The sequence below is a fragment of the Anguilla anguilla genome, chromosome 15 (genome assembly GCF_013347855.1).
Source record: "Anguilla anguilla isolate fAngAng1 chromosome 15, fAngAng1.pri, whole genome shotgun sequence".
NCBI lineage: Eukaryota > Metazoa > Chordata > Actinopteri > Anguilliformes > Anguillidae > Anguilla > Anguilla anguilla.
The window spans coordinates 25,643,875-25,661,472 of NC_049215.1; the positions used below are offsets into that span (position 1 = coordinate 25,643,875).

The following is a 17,598-nucleotide window of genomic DNA, read 5'->3' on the forward strand; positions in this document are numbered from 1 at the left end:
GCTCATTGTTTCACGTGGAGAGAGGAGGCCCCTCCAGTTTGATAACCGTTGCGCTTTTGTAATCCTTTACGGCGGGTCATGTGACCTGTCTGAGTCGCCGGCTCACTAACGAGCGCCCTCCCTTTCTCACCCGCAGCTCTTCCAAGCTGAGCAACGGGGAGACGGAGTCGGTGAAGACCATGATTGTGCACGACGAGGCGGAGAGCGACCCGGCCACCACGCCCTGCAAAGACGGAACTTTGATAGTCCGGCAGGTAAAGGAAGGAGGAGCCCTGCCTCAGGAAAAAAAGATGCACACCGTTTTACCTTTTTGTATCGCTGTGGCTGTTCACTCATTCCTCATTCATCCCCTTTCTGTTTGTTTTTTTTTTTTTTTTTTATTGAAAATTTTTTTATTTTTTTGTTGGTTTTCATTTCTGGTAATGGGAGAACCTGTGTGGTTAGAGGCCTTGTCAGTCGTAAGTCCTAGTGTGTAATTGCATGGAAAGAAGACCCCGGGAGCACCTAGAATACACAGCTACTTTGAACAGGAAGTGAACGGCCTCTATCAAGATTTCCCCCACCATTTGGACAGCTGACAGAATTTAGTGCAGTGCTGTGCCCATCCTGTGATTCTCAGTGTAATTCACATGGTGCTATAAATCGCTAGATCATGAAAGACCAATGGTTTACACCTCTTTCACAACCAGTGTGCTAAATCGCCTCCTGCCCTACTGCAGCTTCTCTCATTCAGAACTCTTGTACTTCCGTCGGTCAAAAGGACGAACACAGTCCTTACTTTAGCCTGCTTCTTTCTAGTGTTCCGCATATGCTTAGTGTAGCCTTGCACACTCATGCTCACATACGCGCACGCGTGCGCGCACACACACACACACACACACACACACACACACACGTACACATGCACACACAGACACACACACACAAAATCTCTGTCACACAGCCCATTGGAAGAAAGTGATTTGCCGCCTGCCTGTTTCACACAATGCAATACTGCCCACTGTAGTCATGGTCACCCAGACCTCTGAGTTATTATGAAACGCTGCAACACAGAAGGGATAAGTCCGAGTAACAGGAGCTGAAGATCACTGCAGCGTTATTAGCTCTGCAGATGGTGTGCGAGGCTTTGAGGGAAAGGTCACTGTCGTGGTTTCAGCCTTGCAGCTCAGTGCGAGTAAATGTTCTGTTGGCCTTGTTCAGGTCGAGGCGTTACGGACAGCAAAAGATTTCTCATAAATCCTGTCGGTTCTGCTGGACTCAATCTTCCCTGAACTCTCCCCCCCACGAAAGAAATGTTGCTAAGCATCATCGGATGGAAAAAGGAATGGGAAAAAAAGCGTTCTTTGTTGCTGACCTCCAAAGCTTTTTTTTTTTTTTTTCATTCTTTAAGGATCAAGGGGATAGTTTGGAAAGGGTTGTTGACGTGTTGCTTTACCTTGACGTAACAGTTGATTTATTTTCTCCTCACCTTGCGATGGTAGACTAGCTGGTTCTCCTCCCAGCAGAGCCTCCTGCGCACAGCACAGACCCGTGTGTGGCTGTTCTTGATTACAGAGCGCGGGTGACAAAAAGCGCCCCGGCCCAGGCCCAGGCCCCGGCCCCGCCCACCAAGAGAGCAATGGCTTTGCCGGCCGCATTCACCTCTTACCAGATCTCATCCAGCAAAGCCATTCCTCCTCCTCCAACTCCCCTTCATCCACCCAGACGAGCCCCTCCATGTCCCCCCAGACCCCCCTGGACAAGCTCACTGCTAACCAGGTATGTCCCTCACATGCTGCTGCCCCCCTACTGGCTGGCTGGTTGCTGCGCTCTCTCCTCGACGCTGCCTCGTAGTTTCCACCACCTGCTGGGATAGGTAGTGAGGTGGTGGCTCTAAACCACTGTTTCCCGGATCTGAACTATTGCTTCCTGGGTCTAAACAACAGCTTCTAGGGTCTAAACCACTCATCCAGGGTCTAAACCACTGCATCCAGGGTCTAAACCACTCATCCTGGGTCTAAACCACTGCATCCAGGGACTAAACCACTGCATCCAGGGACTAAACCACTGCATCCAGGGTCTCCGTACTGAGCTCCAAGCAGGTGGAGCCCTTTTAGTTTAGCTTCTCCTTAACGTGATTTTCTGCCTGCTTTGCTGTTCAGAGTGAACTAATCTGACTGCTTTGATTTATTAACACTCTTTGGCTTTCTTTATTTTTGAGTCTTTTGTTCCACCTGTTTTTTTAATTGTGCTAAAACTGCACTTGTTGATCATTATGGAAAAATGTCAACCAACCAAACCAAATAGAATCATACAGTACTCCCTCTTCACAAAATCCACTATCCATAGTAGTCACCAGTGTGTATCAGTACAGTGCAAAATGACGAAAAAAAGCAACAAAGTTAATTAAATAGTGAATGGAAAAAATGTACCTATATTGTAGATCTTGTAAGATAGTGTAAGATCTTATGTAAGTTATATATATAATGTTTTTTCCTTAAATACAAATTCAGGTTCAGGGATGTCTACCTAGTCTGTAATGATTCCACAAAGTGAGAAGCTTTTTCCTATTTCCCTATGGCTGTCCTGCCTGTGAACATTTGATAAGCTCGAACAATGTGGATTATTGCTTCTTAACAGACATTTTGTTGTGTAACATGAGAATCAAGGAACATTTTGAGACAACTCTTCAGAACCAAAGATATGTTACTGGGTGCTCCTGCAAATATAATGTAATTTAATATAATTATGATATTTCCTGAGCATGATGGTATATCTTTTTGTTTTCAGAAAAGGGCAGTTTTTTACTGTAGTTGTCACTTTTCACATTATCTGAGTTACACTTTCAAGTTTTACTTGTTTAATGCTAAATGGCATTCCTTGATTTTTTTTTGTTATATTCCCTTGAATATTCCATCTGTTTCACCCCAAACATGTGTTGTACATTTGTGCCTGTGTCTCCCTGACTTTCTGGCTGCACACTGTGCATGGTGGTTGAACTGACTCAAACTGACAATGAATTTGAATACATTTCTCTGCCATTTGCTGAATATTGATCTTCATTTGACATCTCTGTCTAATGTATATTGAATTCTGTTTGTAATATCTGTCTTTGAAATTAAGTAATTTAGTGCAGACATCTAAAAGGTCATTGTTTGTTCAGTTTGTTGTTGTTGGGCCCATGAGTTGTGAATATACCCACTAAAGAGAGGACTGGATATAAATTAATAAAATGAAATTTATTGCTGAGATGTGACAATCTCAACTCATTTCTTGACCTTGCTGTGCTGTAAGGAAAATATGAAATACTAATGGAAAGGTTTTCATGCCTTATGTAAGAAGCTAATATTGAGGTACTGAGTTAAGGAGGGAGCCAAGTAGCTGAAGGGCCAGGGGCAAAGGGAAAGCAGTCTTCATCAGGAAGCAGGTAGCCAGTTTGCTCATTCTGCCTGTCCCTCGTGTCTTTGTGTTCTAGACCCAGTCTGCCAGTAACACTTTGCAGAAGCATAAGTCCTCCTCCTCTTTCACCCCATTCATTGATCCCCGGTTGTTGCAGATCTCCCCCTCCAGCGGGACCTCCCTCAACTCTGTGGGTAAGTTACCTGTCTTCCTGACATGGCAGCAACTTGCATTCTGATTGGTCAGCTCCTCTTTCCCCTTTACAATGTAATGGTAAATGGTAAAAGGACTGCATTTATATAGCGTTTTTATCCAAAGCGCTTTACAATTGATGCCTCTCATTCGCCAGAGCAGTTAGGGGTTAGGTGTCTTGCTCAAGGACACTTCGACATGCCCAGGGCGGGATTTGAACCAGCAACCCTCCGACTGCCAGATAATCGGTCTTACCTCCTGAGCTATGTCGCCCCAATGTGATTGGTCCTTTCCGTTGCCACCTGCCTGCCTAGACCAAAACTCATAAGTATTGTAATATTAATATGCAGATTGACATCTCTTTCCTTGGATGAAACTGTTCTAAAATTCTAATTATTTGCCTATGATATAGGGTCCAGGATAGCTCAAGCATAGATTTTGGTGTCTGACCTGACCTTTCACCCCTCCTCAGCAGGTTTCGGTAATGAGGCCAGACTACAGGAAGTCCTGAGACAGGACCCCTCCAGGAAGGGCTCAGTGGTGAACGTGAACCCCGTGAACACACGGCCGCAGAGTGACACCCCAGAAATTCGCAAATACAAGAAGCGGTTCAACTCCGAGATCCTGTGTGCTGCACTATGGGGTAGGTGTTCGGTCAGTCTGCTCCTGGGCCATTAGGGGGCAGCACTTACAGTTTTAAGGGCTGTCTGAAGTGCCTAGAGTCAAGCACTAACCTAGTAAAATTATACTGCATTCCACAGCCCTAGCAAAATGGTGTCATTTTTCCTTGTTACTTATTTCCAGTGAGAAATGGAAGTGGTATTAGTCCTTTTTGTGAGATGGTAAACTTTTCATTTAAAATTATACAGTTTTCTTCACTGAACAGAATTTATTTTACATTTAGTTTTACTGAACAAATGAGGTGAACAGTCTATTGGATGTGCTTAAATATGAGTTATATACACAAGTACCTTCTTGTTGACTCTTGCCTCCCAATTGAAGTAGTTCCTGTTCCTGCCATGATGATAAATTGGTGAATCTATTGCTAATAAATGGTTTCCCATGAATAAGATGTCACCATGTCAATGACTGATTTCAGTGGGTGTAGTGCTGGCTCCTGACATAGCTTTCACTTTGCTCTTCCCAGCAATGCTTACATTGTTTCTTAAACTCTTTTGAAGCGTAGGTTTTTTTTTGAATGTTCAAAATGCCAAGTCAGTGTTCTAGAACTCTGTTGCTTTCATTACCAGCACTGATTGTTACATCAGCATTAGAATCTTCCATTAAGAGCATTCTGATCACATATTATATCTTAAAGAGTTAATTAGAGGTTGTTCCTTCCTATGTCAATGTATGTTACACAAATTATTATACGTGCTTTCAAGTATCATTTTGAATTTAGAACATTTCACTGTTCATGGTCACTGTTTACCATAGCAGCATTGCTCATTGTGTGATCAAGCTGTATTATTTTAAACATATTTACCCATAAACCCAAAGTTTAAATATCTGGGGAAAAGTCTCTTCATTTATGTTTTAATATGGGCTGTAAATGAATTTAATTTCTTTTTTTTTTGAGTAAGTTATTTGAATTCCCACTATTGTCTTGTCTATTGTCGCATGTGTGCTGAACCTCTCCTGTGCGGTTCCTGGGCAGGTGTGAACCTGCTGGTGGGCACAGAGAGCGGTCTGATGCTGCTGGACCGGAGCGGCCAGGGGAAGGTCTACCCCCTCATCAGCCGCAGACGCATCCAGCAGATGGACGTGCTGGAGGGACTCAACGTCCTTGTGACAATATCAGGTAGCGCACACCTGTCGCCTGCCGAAGGCTCATGGGAAGGCACGCTGTGAGCTCTCGAGTGTCTGAAAGGACTCGGGGGCGGGGGGCGGGTGGCGGGGGGTGGGGGGTGAACATTGCGCGGGGCTCTGAAGTCTCTACCCCAGATTTAAATTTTTTTCTCTCTCTGTTTTGAAAGGGGAAGTTAGAGCTTGCGGGTTTAGGTTCCTGTTTTCTGGATTGGGTCCTCGCCGCTGACGTTGTAGAGGGTTGCGCTTTGAACTGGTTTGAACTGGCGCCCCCTGCTGGAGATTTACATGAGCGGGATCGTGAGCGAAGCGCGCACTGGGAAATTGGGCGCAGTTCTCTCACCTCAGTGTCGACCTGTTCGGGCTCGTAGTAAAGCGGGGTTTTGGACCTCAGAAGCGAGGCTAAGGGATGTGTGACCTCAAGCAAGGGTGGTCTCCAGCTCCCCGGAGGCCTGCTGGCTATTAAACTGTATTCCTCAAATGAGTCATAAGAGGAAGAGTTACTTTTTATGTACATAGAGTGGAGCAGTGTAATTTCCCAGTGTTTATTTCCGGATAGGATTCCCAATTTCTTCATGGGCACGTTTTGGCTTTTTGCTAAATCGATGGTCGTCAGACTCGTGCAAAAGTAGGTTTGTGTTTTTCCACTGGAAAGTTGTTGTGAGGAAGTGCTGTCGTGCAGTCTTTGTTCTCACTGTCTGAAGAGGAAATTGAGCAACGGGTGTGTATATTCTGCAGGATTTTTTGACATCTCACACACGCACACGTAACACAGACACACACGCGTAGCTGAGTCAATATTTACTAACATGCTCTCATATAAAACATAACACTTGATAATATGTAGTTGCCAGGTAACAAAGGTGCATAGACACCCTATTATTCAGATTTATTTTATAGAATTTTGGTATAAATTGCAGGTTTGATACATTGCAAGTTTGTAGGGGTAATAGAACACACTTTATTAGGCTTCAAAAGTTCTCTTTGGCCACTTGACTTTTAATTTAATTTAGTTTAGTTGTGAAATAAATCCATAGGATATAGAGCCCAGCCTCTTTCCATGCTTCACATTTTTGTGAAATTTCTGTGCCTAGTTTGAATTTACTTATTTGAATTTTTGAGGGAAAGGAAGTTCCTGTTAGAGCCAATAAAACTGTATGCAACTGAGACCATAAATTCTACCACACATTTTTTAAATACATTTTTTTTTAATTACCTGAAACATCTCTGGTGAGTGGCGGCTCATGCTTCCTGTTTTCCCTTTCCCTTCTCAGGTAAAAAGAACAAGCTGCGAGTGTACTACCTATCCTGGCTGAGGAACAAGATTCTGCACAATGATCCTGAGGTAGAGAAGAAGCAGGGCTGGACCACGGTGGGTGACCTGGAGGGCTGTGTGCACTACAAAGTCGGTAAGTCACCTTCCAAGAATTCCAGATGGAAAAGAACTCAAAATTTAGATTTCTGTGCCTCAAGTTGGCACACTCTAACATATGTGTTAAAAACGACACATAACATGTCAGTTTTTAACCTTCTCCATGTCTAGTTAAGGACAACATTTTGTGTTACTTTCAACACAGCCTGTGTTCTAAAGTCTCCCTTTCCACAACACATAAAGTGTATATTTGTAGCACAAAAGTAGTAACACAAAAAGTATGCTGGATAGTAGCACGTCCTCTTTGAGCGTACTTCATTATTCTGCAGTGATTGAACCTTTTTAATTTCAAATTCATTCAGCTGTAAAATGTAGCTTCTGATTTGCTCTTTGTGGAAAGCAGTATTTGGGAAAATGCAGCATTCCACCAAATGAATTAGAACTTTAATGGCAATACTATCTGTGGCAAAAAATGTCACACGTTCATCAGTTGAAATTGTGTGTCTGAGAATTAAGCAACCAGTGCGGTCATTGATGCAATCATCAGCATCATCTCAAGAGGGGAAGAGCAAGATGAGCTGTGAAGTAGTGATGGCTGATATATTGCGGTTATCGAATTATCGAATGCAACAATGGTTGTAGCCACTCTGTTTTCATCTTTTTCACACACCTGTGGGGAAAGCACCTGCAGAGGATTTACTGCCCAACTGTAGCCTTTTCGTAGCCTCTCTGTGGGTTTGTTAGAGTATGGTAGTATTTCTAGAATCATAAAAATCATGTCGATATAAGGGTATGCTTTGCAAAATAATCTTCACCAGAAACAAGGGCCTACACTCACTCAAGGGATGAGACCTGTCCGCTTTCAGTGATACTTCTTACTTTCTCTGTTTTTGCATAAACACGACTATGCTCTGTATATCTCCAGGGGTTTACAAGAAACCATTCCTCATTTTCTTCTGTTTCCAGTAAAATATGAGCGAATCAAGTTTTTAGTTCTGGCGTTGAAGAATTCCGTGGAAGTCTATGCATGGGCCCCAAAGCCATACCACAAGTTCATGGCCTTTAAGGTGAGTGCATGAAGCAGTGCGTATTACTATAAATCAATTTGTCCCCTAAGGTTTAGAAGAACCTTTTTTTTGTTTTGTTTTTGTTTTTGCCTTTTCACCATCACGTGAAACAATCTTAGAATAGAACTTGGAAGTGAAACCTGGAAGTCTGTGGTGCACACACGTGAGTAACGTGTCCCTGATTGGTCTCCGCAGTCGTTTGGAGAATTGGTGCACAAGCCGCTGCTGGTTGACCTGACGGTGGAGGAAGGTCAGAGGCTGAAGGTCATCTATGGCTCCTGCTCTGGGTTCCACGCTGTGGACGTGGACTCGGGGGCTGTGTACGACATCTATCTGCCAACGCACGTAAGGACCACGCCCATCTACACTCTGGAGGCAGGCGAGGGGGCGTGTTCTCAGGGGGGGTGCCCCAAAATTTTTGAGTAACCAGCCAGGTGAAAAGAGTAGCCAGCTGGAGGTGTTGGTGACAGGGAAACAAATGGTTCCCATGGCATTATTTTTTACTATTTTAGTTAGCAAACCTTAAATATATATCTAAAGGTAGCTTGGCGAACGGAGGTCTGCTGTCAGCCATTTCGCTGACAGCCAGTGCTTGGAGAACTCCTTGGGTGTGGTGCTCCCAGTAGAGGTGATGAAGTAAAGGGGAATGTATGCTGGTTGATTTGCTTCATCGCATTGCTGCATTGGACTCCACCTATTCAGAAATTAAATACTCTGTGTGATTTAGGCAGCATAGACAGCCACTTGGTAAGAGAAATGGTTATACAAGTTAATCAGTGCAGTGGCGAGCTAAGGTGTGAGAGGGGCTCATGAAGTTCAGTTGAAAGTATTTTGATGAGGTCACCATTTCTTTCTCTCCCTTCCATCTCTCTCTTTTCACCTTCTTTATTTTGCTCTTCACTCTCCTTCCTGCTGTCTTTTTCGTCTCTTCTCTTCCCACTCCCCTCTTCTCTCATCCTGCTCTCCCTGCTCTTTTTGTCCTTCAGATCCAGACAAGCATCCAGTCTCACGCCATCATCATCCTGCCGAACACGGACGGCATCGAGCTGCTGGTGTGCTATGAGGATGAGGGGGTCTACGTCAACACGTACGGGCGGATCACCAAAGACGTGGTGCTGCAGTGGGGAGAGATGCCCACCTCTGTGGGTACGTCTCAGCATGCTGGGCAATGCAGCGCAAGCTGATACACCCCTGACTGACTGACTGACTGACTGACTCATTGACTGACTGACTGACTGACTGACTGAATGAATGACTGACTGACTGCATGCATAAATACATGACTGACTGACTGACTGAATGAGTGAATGAACGAATGAACAAATGTGTTTTGATGTCCTTGGTTCAGTTTCTCACCCCCCTCGCTGTCACCTCCCACCACAGCCTACATCAGGTCCAACCAGATAATGGGTTGGGGAGAGAAGGCTATCGAAATCCGCTCCGTGGAGACGGGACACTTGGATGGAGTCTTCATGCACAAGAGAGCCCAGAGGCTCAAGTTTCTGTGTGAGAGAAATGACAAGGTGAGAAAGGCGCACACACACACACACACACACACGCACACATGCACGCACTCACAAGCAAACGCGTACACACACACACGTTGTGAAAACAACACTACTGTGCAATCATTCATAGACTGACTGCAGTATGGCAGTCAGCTAGTGGTGCTTTTTGATTGTATAGTTTCAAAGAGATATGCGTAGTCTGATTCCTCACTCCAGACTGTCTCACCCCAGCAGACGTTGAGTAACACCTTCAGTGCAGCGTTAGAGCTCAGGTTGGTGTAAGAGTACATTGCAAGCGACACAGTATCCTCCCCTGCAGAGTTTCTCCTCTCTGAATAGAAGAAAATAAATGAGAAGTTGTTCCTCTGATTGGGAAGGGATATTTTTGGAGATTAAGCAACTATTTCAAAATGGAGCCTTGGAGCTAGCTCTCAGGAATATGGCCTGCCCTGAAGGCGGAAAGCAGAAGGAAGCGGTCTAGGGCTTAGTCAGTGTGTGTAGCCAGGGCTTTCCCTCCTGTCCGTTCATCACCAGCCAGTCTTTTCTACAGGATTAAGCTCTACGGGGAACAGCCTGGTGCTGTGGTTTGGTTATGACTAAACCCTTTCACAAGCATCTCATTTCTGTGATTGTAACAATTCATCGGATTAAAATAGAGTGACAGCTTGATGGACCGTGATGCCACTAAATATTTTAGCCACTTCTCCTAAGAAATGATATTTTTTCTCTATCTGTAAATGTCTCTCTCTTCTGTATTTTTGAAATTACTAATGTTTGTGTGTGTGTGTATGTGTGTGCATGTGTTGTGTGTGTGTGTGTGTGTGTGTGCGTGCGTGCGTGCGGCCGTGTGTGCGTGCGCACGTGTTGTGTGTGTGTGTGTGTGTGCGCATGTGTTGTGTGTGTGTGTGTGTGTGTGCGTGTTTACTCATACAGGTGTTCTTTGCATCCGTGCGCTCTGGAGGCTCCAGTCAGGTGTACTTCATGACACTGGGGAGGAGCTCCCTGCTCAGCTGGTAGGAAACACACACTGGCGTACTGGAGAAAAAGATGAAGGAACGACCGTCTGCAAGATTCAAGATGACAATGGAAAAAAATGTTAAAAAAAGACCCTTTCACTTAATCTACAACCGGAGTACCGAGCTACACCGAGCACTGGGGCCGTGCAACACCTTAGACTGCCGCCGCCAACGAAACGGATCTCGAGTTTTACCGACATGAGACATGAGCTGGTGAAAAGGGCTTCTTGGTGCTGATGAGATGGAGGATGTCAGGCGTCCGGATTGTTACAGTGTCAACAGTGGCGCAATACCAGGCAACAGGGTTAACCCATCGCTGTACCAGACTCCCCTCTTGGGTCCATGCCCTGTCCTGCTCACAGTGCAGGAGCCCTCTGCCCACTGTGGTTCACCCCAGGTTGGCAGGGGCTGCAGCTTACAGTTCATTAGTCCATTATATATTAGACCAGCCAGGAGGGGGGTGGGGGGTGAAAGCCTGTACTATTAATGGTTCAGTGTATTTTAGATCCAGCCAGGACAGCACAGCTGAAGGCCTGCTCTGTTAATACGCTTGTATACGTTAAGATGTCTCTCTTTTGAATCCGTTGTCTTATGGCCCCAAAGTCAGGGTACAGCCATGACCATTCGTTAATGGTAGTCACCACAGTTGTCACATTGTGTGTCAAAAGCAGTAAGGCTTGGATCAAGTGATGTCGGTGGGGCAGGTCTGTGGTTTGGGCCGTGTGTAGGGGGGTGGTGGTCCGCAGATGCAGCTGTCACTGGACCTTTAGCCAAGTTAGAAAAAGGAATTCGCAGCTTTTCCGGTTGTGAGGAAAGTTCATTGGAAACCTTATCATGCGCCTACCATTTAAAAAAAAAAAAAGGTTTTGGTTTCAGTTCAGTTAGTGATGTCATTTCCCTTAAATTGTTTCTTTGTCTTTTTTTCTCCCTTTTTGGCCCTCATATTTACTGAAACACGGGTAATGTGAAGGGAAGTGGTTTTTGGGTTTTCTTTGGAAGATGATGTCGAAAAGTTCTTTTTTTCCCTCCGAAGTTCTTACTGTATTTGACACAGCCCTCTTCTCTTTGATCCAGTCTTGAGCTGTTTATTATGACCGTACGTTTGCTGCCTGCCACTCTTATTCGTCTTCTCCGGCCCTGGTTGGTCAGCACTGGACATGCCTTGTCACGTTTAAGCACCCTGGGTATTTGGTTGGTCCAAATTGAGGGATATTTGAATTATGGGCTCAGAAAACAAGGAAGTGAACTCTGACCCCCTGACTTTTCACTCCCCTCACCCCACTGGCCTCCCCAAAACAGTGACACGTGCTTGATCAAGTCCTGTTCATAACTACAGTGATAAAGGAAAAATTGTGGGATCCCAAATGTATATGATTTATTTTCACTGATGCAGAGGTTATGATCAATGCAGATAAAGTACCCTGTTTTTGTTATGGAAGGTTTAATTTTTACGAGAATTTGGAATTGTGTGGACTTTGTAAAGCAGTGGTGTTTTTTTTTTTTGGTCCTTTTTTATATTTCGTTTTTTTTCTTTTCTTCTTACTGAATGCAATGCACTAAGCCTGTGTGGAATGAAGAGGAGTGATTCTGCTTAACCCTGTATTTTACAGACTCACTGTTTTAGTCAGCTTCTCATGTTTTTTCTTGTGTGTGTTTTTTTTTTTTAATGAATGACACACACAAGGAGACATGGCTGGCCTGCTCCCAGCTGAACGTTTCATTTGAGCTCATCATCGATGGAGAAACGTGTGCAGTTTGTACAGTTCGTTTGCTTGCGTACCGATGGCTGCCGCCGTGGTCTCGGAACGTTCTCAGAGCGCCCCCCGTCTCTCACCCCCTTTGGTACCGTGCATTACAGTTGCCTTGAATGCCGTTCATCAATTTGAATGCATTTTCTGAAATCTCAATAGGGCTCAGACTTCAATCTCCACATCAGGTGACACGATGGACCCTCACAGGGTTTTTTAAGCTGTGCCCCCTCCCCCCTCCCCCCTTCCCCCTCCCCCCCAATGTTCTTCATGATGACTGGTTATTGATAGATAAAAATGCAACTAAATTAAACTGCAACCCGATTTGTTTTTCAACAAGATAGCAGAAACAGAAGGAGAGGAAAGATGGTCTATTTTTTTGGTGAGATGTGTAGGTGCAGGAGGAGGAAACAGCCTCAGCACGCTGCCCTGCTTCTCTAAAGATTGTTAAACCTTGAGGCCACCCACAGAGGAGGACCATGCGGACTAGCGTACCCCCAGAGCAGCCATGCAGCCCTCTGATAGTAATGGGGCGAATGGATTTGTCAAAGACCCAAACATATTTTCGAACCCTGCCACAGGGCTGTCATCGTCAGGGCTCTCAGTCTCGTCTGTCTTGTTTGGAACTGTTGACATGTACTGCTCCTGTTCATCACTAAATATTTTGTGATCCAATTTACTTTGTCAAAAAAGTAAAGTTTGAACAGAAGTACCCGTGGGTGCGAGTGAGCGCTTTGAGTGTGTCTGCGTGTTAGTGTCTGTGTGTTAGTGTGTGCGTGCGTGCGTGTGTGTGTGCCTGCGTGTGTGTAGTTGTGCGACTGTGCGAGAGAGGTCTTTATGGTAATCAGGCCCTCAAATACTGGCCGAACCGAGTTTCTCATTGGGCTGTGTTCTTTATCAGTGCTGGGATATGTCCAGGCCTTTCAGAAGTGACTTTATGACCATTAACAGAAAGCTGTTGAATTTTCAAATGGAAAACCATTTCTGCCGTCTGTGAAAAGCAGCCTCTGTTGCTTTTTTTTTTTTGTTTTTTCTTTTTTTACGAAGTGCCAAGATGGCAAAATTACAAGTGTAAACAGTATTACAAAACCACTACAATAAGAAATTCATTTTGAAGATCTTTTAGCCTCGTATATTTTTCAACTTCTAGGTTTAGATAAGAAGCTTAATGAGTTTCTTTTGTTTCTGTAATTTTATGTAGCCCTAATTACAATTATACGACTGGAGTGGTTTAATATTATAATGCACACCTTATGTTAAGTAAATGTTTACAGAAGCAATGTTTTGTTACACTAATGTGCATCATATTTATGGTTTATATTTTTGTTTTTGTTTTTCCCTTTTTAGCTTTTTGTGTTGTTATAATTATTATTAAGCTCTTCTTTTCCAATAACTCTCAACTGTGTTGAATTTTAAAGTTACCAGACTAATTACAAAATGACAGATTGTGAACTTTGGTCAAAGCAGTGACGCTCAATGTTCTCTTGGCGTTGCAGTGATGTTGTAGCAATGTTCTCTTTCTCATCTCTGGCTGCGCGGTGTGAACTGGGTCATGTGACATGTTTCCTCCAATGTTTCTGCCATGCTATTCTAACGTATGTCTACTCAGTGTATCATGGGAATTATTGTATTTTCCTGAAGGTCTTTTTTTTTTTCTTGGAATAAAGTTAAAGTAATATACTGGAGCGTTCTCTTGATTTGTCCATCTGCCGCTAGTGTAAGAATGCCCCAGTAACGTGTTGTGGGTTTGGAATAGCATCATACTAGAACAATTTTGTGCCATGCAGGAATTTCATTTTGGCTGCTTATTATGTTGCAATTTAAGGAACCACACGATTCGTTTGCAATTTCTAATTGATGTAGGATTGGGCTGTCCGACTGAACCCAGACAGGGCTGCAGTGTCTGCGGGTTTCTGTGGTTTCCTTTCTGTGGTTTTATGGCCGTGAGAACAAGGCGTGTGGATTCTTTAGCCACTCAATGACTTGAATGAACCACTCGTGTCGAGAACACACCAAAAACCAGCAGACACTGGGTCCCCCCAGGACATTTCTATTTCAAAACTAAGCCTATTGTTCAATTTAAGAAACCACATCAATTTCATCTGTTTTTTAATTTTTTTAAACGAGCAAGTTATTGTTGATACAAAGGTAAAGGTAAGACTCAATGAATTGGTGCTTTGTTGAAGCATTATTGTTATTGTTTCAGCAAGGGATGTTGTGCTGCCTGTCACTCTGTATGCGGTACACATGAATGGTTGAGGGGATGGTTTGTAACGAGCTGATGAAACCTTGTCATACTGCCCACGGTTCGGCTGTAGGTCACTATTTACCTAGTAGTGTTGTCAGTTCACACCAGGAATTGTAAATCAAAGTTTTGGTTATTTGCTGTAGCAAATATATTTGTAACAAGTCATTTGTAGATTTAAAACATTTCACAGCAAAATGTAGTGCAGAGAAAATCACCTCCGTGTGATAACTTTCCAGTAGTGGAAAAACTATTGCAATGAAATGAATGAAAAGAGGCAGGCAGCAGGAATGAGCTGACAGTTGATTTCATTGGGTGATGGTTGTCATAACTACTCTTATGACAGTGGCCCACACAGTTTTGCCGTAGAGCAGTGTGGTCTTGCATGTATTAGAACCTGCCACCCTCCCCCTAGACAGGATGCTGCATTAGGCAACCAGGCAGAAGTGCTTCTCGAAGAAACCCCACAACATGCAATACCGCTTTTGCAATGTTGTAAAATGGCTTGCCTTAAAATATCAGCCGATTTGTGTCAGTCGCTGAATATTTTTTTTTAGCTACAGCATGGAAATATGACAACCCTCAGCTATGATGATGAGCAATGTGACATGGAAAAGCATATGAATGAGAGAGCTGGGTTATGGTGGGGGGGGGGGGGGGGGGAGGGAAGGGGTGGAAGTCTGGCTTTATTAATAAGGAGGAGAGTTTCCTGCATGTGCCAGTGCCCTGTGCATTATCTCCACCGAGAGCCACATGATTGGTGTTGCTCATGCCTGGTGTGTTACTGCACTCAAATTCCCCGCAATCCACGGCAAACGGTGCCAAAGAGATGATTTGTCATACATACATGCAGTTGTTCAATCGCCATGGCTTACTGTAAAAGCAGCATGTAACTGGCCATTTTATTGTGTCATCATTGCACTACCTCGAAACTGACATTAAAGGTGACTAATTCAATGTAAACGTGACAAAGACATTAGTTTAACAAGTCCGCACTTGACTCAACATACTGCATGTGTAGTACATAGCAATGGAACTGCCAATCCCTTCATATTTAGGGTGGCATGAATCAGTGGTGCTGTCTAGGAATGATATGATGATTCCAAAGGCCCTGACTGACAGGGACCTTCAAAAAAATCGTGCTGAGATTATGCATGAGGGAGTGTCCTGGGGTGGTGGGATCTAATGTGAAACCTTTTCATGCTGCCAAAAATCCCTGCTTGCACCTGTGGGTTGTGTCATTTGGCATATACACACACACACATACATATTTACTCAATGAGTCATTCTGCAAACATGTCTCTACACGCACACCCACACCTTCAAGGAGTGCTCAAGGGTCCCAGAGGGTTGCTTTGCTAGCAGTATGCACGTATGCTGATAAGCACAGAGTTCAGTTTCCTGCTTTGTAAATACCGTACAGTCCATAAGTATTTGGACAGTGACCAAATACTTTTTGTTTTGTTTGTTTGTTTTGGCTCTGTATTCCAGCACATTGGATATGAAGTGAAATTATGAATATGAGGTTAAAATGCAGACTTTAAATTGTGGGTATTTACATTTATTCCAAGAGCCCTGATTGACAGAGGGCCTCCAGTGTGAGATCTTTTCACGGGGCCCAAAATCTCTGATGGTGCCTCCCCCCCCCCCCCCCCCCCCTGCAGGAGCAGCGTCTTCTGTGACATTTGTAACATTTGGATTTCAAACCCCGTTCTGGCCTCAGAAAAGACCATGCTCAGGATATCTCAGGATACCGTGGTAAAATGTAGGCTCAAATTGTCAGGAATTCGGGAGAATGGACCCATGGATGCGGAGTGGGGGAAAAAACTCAGGAGGCGTCAAAAGGAAAATAAGAACAAAGAGTTTGCTTTCATACAAGTAACAAAACCAGGAAACCAAAAACAAGGCCACGCAGGGCAAGTCTGAAAAATACAAAAACTTCAGAACAAAAAGCAGAACTTCAAAAAACCAAAAACGTGCAGAGCCAAATTCGGGCAGGGCAGAACAGCAAGCAGAAACACACAGATACTCGGGCAGAAACTCACGGGCGGAAACACAGAGGCAGAAAAACGTTCGGAAACACAGAGTCATAAACAATAGGAACCAGCACCCGAGTCAGGGAGACAAAGGACTTAAATAAACCGATATACGGTAACAAGACATAGGTGAACCAAAGGCACAATGAGACCAGGGAGGGAAGGGATAACAAGACACAACCAAAAAACAATAATTGAAAACAATAATGCAATTAAACACCGGGAAAAGCCATGAGGGGAAAAACAAACAGAACTACAAAACTGAAGTACCGCCCTCTGGCGGCCCAAAAAGGAAAAACATAAACAGAAAATACAGAACCATGACACAAATTCCTGTTTGTCGGAGTGTCGTATTGAAACCCAGTGTGTGCCATCGACTCCTGTCGCATTGCGTGAGCATGCGTATCTGCAGCCTTCCTTTGGGGCGCTGGTCCTCCCATCCCCCCGCCCCCCCCCCCCCCCTCCCATCCCCACCCCCCCCCCCCCCCCCCCCCCCACGCTCCAGATATCCGCGTAGAGTAGGGGTTAATAGCACTGCACTCTCGATTTCTGATTTCTCGCAATCCGAGAAAGGGTATTTCTGTTGTGCCCATGAGCACGTTCATTTCTTGAGCTCAAGTTTGTACCTTATCTTTGCAAATGATTAACAAAATCATGGTGTTAGTGGAATGAACGTATGACATAATGGGCCGTATTTATGTAACCTCTGATGAACCGGAGAAATGAGATGTACACAAGCAGTGTGGCTGTGGAGCTGCGTTGCTCAACATCCTTCCTTCCTCGTTGTAAATGCAATCTTCGTATGTCCGAGATCATGCTGTACGTACCGAGCATGCTGACGACTTTCGAAACCACGATGATGGTCTGAATGGAGGAAAATTTAAACGGTGATTGTCGTCAGTGGTTTAAAAAAAAATCTGAATGTGGGCGGTATAACGTGTATGCTGGATTTCATTTTAGGAAATTACATAGAACTACACTGCTCCGTATTTAGTTCTATTAAAAGTCCTCTGTTACAGAAATGTTTTGCCGTGGGTGCATTTATGCTAATTAAGAGGTTAACGTTGAGGTGTGTGTTCAACATTTTTGTGAAATATCTACCCTAAAATTAGCCTCTATGGCATCTTTCAATCTCTTTTAATCACTATCGTGTGTATTTTTATTGGCCTCCAAATGTAATCATTGAAACGCAAATCTTTTTTTATTTGCAATTAATACCGTGCTGTATTA

At 44.1% G+C, this 17,598-nt stretch overlaps 1 protein-coding gene across 12 annotated transcripts in view; it reads left to right on the plus strand.

Annotated features, from left to right (window-relative positions):
• Positions 1-13,767, plus strand: part of LOC118214305 (mitogen-activated protein kinase kinase kinase kinase 4) — a 78,707-nt gene extending 64,940 nt beyond the window's left edge. For 5 of the 12 annotated variants that reach the window (XM_035394179.1, XM_035394181.1, XM_035394185.1 and 2 more), the window contains 11 exons: positions 137-254; positions 1,555-1,758; positions 3,455-3,572; positions 4,043-4,213; positions 5,228-5,371; positions 6,651-6,785; positions 7,715-7,815; positions 8,011-8,160; positions 8,802-8,961; positions 9,199-9,338; positions 10,257-13,767. In XM_035394179.1, the coding sequence (XP_035250070.1) occupies positions 137-254; positions 1,555-1,758; positions 3,455-3,572; positions 4,043-4,213; positions 5,228-5,371; positions 6,651-6,785; positions 7,715-7,815; positions 8,011-8,160; positions 8,802-8,961; positions 9,199-9,338; positions 10,257-10,340 (1,525 nt within the window). In that variant the 3' untranslated portion in view covers positions 10,341-13,767. The remainder of the gene's footprint in view (positions 1-136; positions 255-1,554; positions 1,759-3,454; positions 3,573-4,042; positions 4,214-5,227; positions 5,372-6,650; positions 6,786-7,714; positions 7,816-8,010; positions 8,161-8,801; positions 8,962-9,198; positions 9,339-10,256) is intronic. The other 7 variants (XM_035394183.1, XM_035394188.1, XM_035394190.1 and 4 more) reach the window with 3 other exon arrangements.
• The last annotated feature ends 3,831 nt before the right edge of the window (positions 13,768-17,598 follow it).